The 1,133-nt window shown below is 51.4% G+C and overlaps 1 protein-coding gene across 1 annotated transcript in view; it reads right to left on the bottom strand.

The window, feature by feature from the left end:
* The window catches only part of LOC105808526 (golgin subfamily A member 6-like protein 22), a gene marked incomplete at its 3' end in the record, with an annotated part of 19,461 nt that overhangs the window by 782 nt on the left and 17,546 nt on the right, over positions 1–1,133 (bottom strand). The window contains exons 2-4 of the mRNA XM_012642181.1: positions 875–950; positions 424–561; positions 95–361 (exon numbers count right to left, since the gene is read on the bottom strand). Coding sequence (XP_012497635.1) covers positions 95–361; positions 424–561; positions 875–950 — 481 coding nt within the window. The remainder of the gene's footprint in view (positions 1–94; positions 362–423; positions 562–874; positions 951–1,133) is intronic.

The following is a 1,133-nucleotide window of genomic DNA, read 5'->3' as shown; positions in this document are numbered from 1 at the left end:
CGCTCTTCCTGTCTCATCTCCTCTTCCGGTCTCGTCTCCTCTTCCGGTCTCGTCTGCTCCTCCTCTTCCGGTCTCGTCTGCTCCTCCTCTTCTGGTCTTGTCTCCTCCTCCTCTCTTCCGGTCTCATCTCCTCTTCCAGTCTCGTCTGCTCCTCCTCTTCCAGTCTCGTCTCTTCTTCCGATCCTGTCTGCTCCTCCTCTTTTGATCTGGTTTCCTCTTCCGGTCTCGTCTGCTCTTCCTCTTCCGGTCTCATCTCCTTTTCCTCTTCCGGTCTTGTCTCCACCTCCTCTTCCGGTCTCATCTCCTCTTCCGGTCTCATCTGCTCCTCCTCTTCCAATCTGGTCTCCTCTTCTGGTCTCGTCTGTTCCTCCTCTTCTGGTATGGTCTCCTCTTCCAGTCTTGTCTGCTCCTCGTCTCCCGGACTCGTCTCCTCTTCCTCTCTTCCAGTCTGGTCTCCTCTTCTGGTCTCATCTCTTCCTCTTCTGGTCTCATTTCCGCCTCCTCTTCCCGTCTCATCTCCTCCTCTTCTGTTCTCATCTCCTCTTCCGGTCTCATCTCCTCCTCCTCTCTTCCAGTCTTGTCTCCTCTTACCCTTCTGGTCTCGTCTCCTCCCCTTCTCTTCTGGTCTTGTCTCCTCCTCCTCTTCCTGTCTTGTGTCCTCCTCTTCCGGTCTCATCTGGTCTCATCTGCTCCTCCTCTTCCTGCCTCATCTCCTCCTCCTCTTCCAGTCTCATCTACTCCTCCTCTTCCCATCTCATCTCCTCCTCCTCTTCCGGTCTAGTCTCCTCTTCCGGTCTCATCTCCTCCTCATCTGGTCTCGTCTCCTCTCCTGTTTCTCAGCTCGTCTTGTCTCCTGTTCTGGTCTGGTCTCCTCTTCCTCATTCAGCCTTGTCTCCTCTTCCAGTCTAATCTCCTCTTCTTCCCGTCTCGTCTCTTGTTCCTCGTCTTGTCTGGTCTGGTGTCATCTCCTCGTCCTCATCCAGTTTGGTCTCCTCTCTTCCTCGATGATTTTTATGTTCTAAGAAATCGTTGCCTAATCCAAGGTTACAAAGATGATCTCATATTCTCTTCCAGAAATTTTACAGTTTTTGATTTTTCATTTAGATCTATGATCTAGTTTTAGTCATTTTTTG

The sequence above is a fragment of the Propithecus coquereli genome, unplaced genomic scaffold, assembly GCF_000956105.1.
Source record: "Propithecus coquereli isolate 6110/MARCELLA unplaced genomic scaffold, Pcoq_1.0 Scaffold177, whole genome shotgun sequence".
NCBI classification, from domain to species: domain Eukaryota; kingdom Metazoa; phylum Chordata; class Mammalia; order Primates; family Indriidae; genus Propithecus; species Propithecus coquereli.
This window is presented reverse-complemented; position numbering and strand designations above follow the sequence as displayed.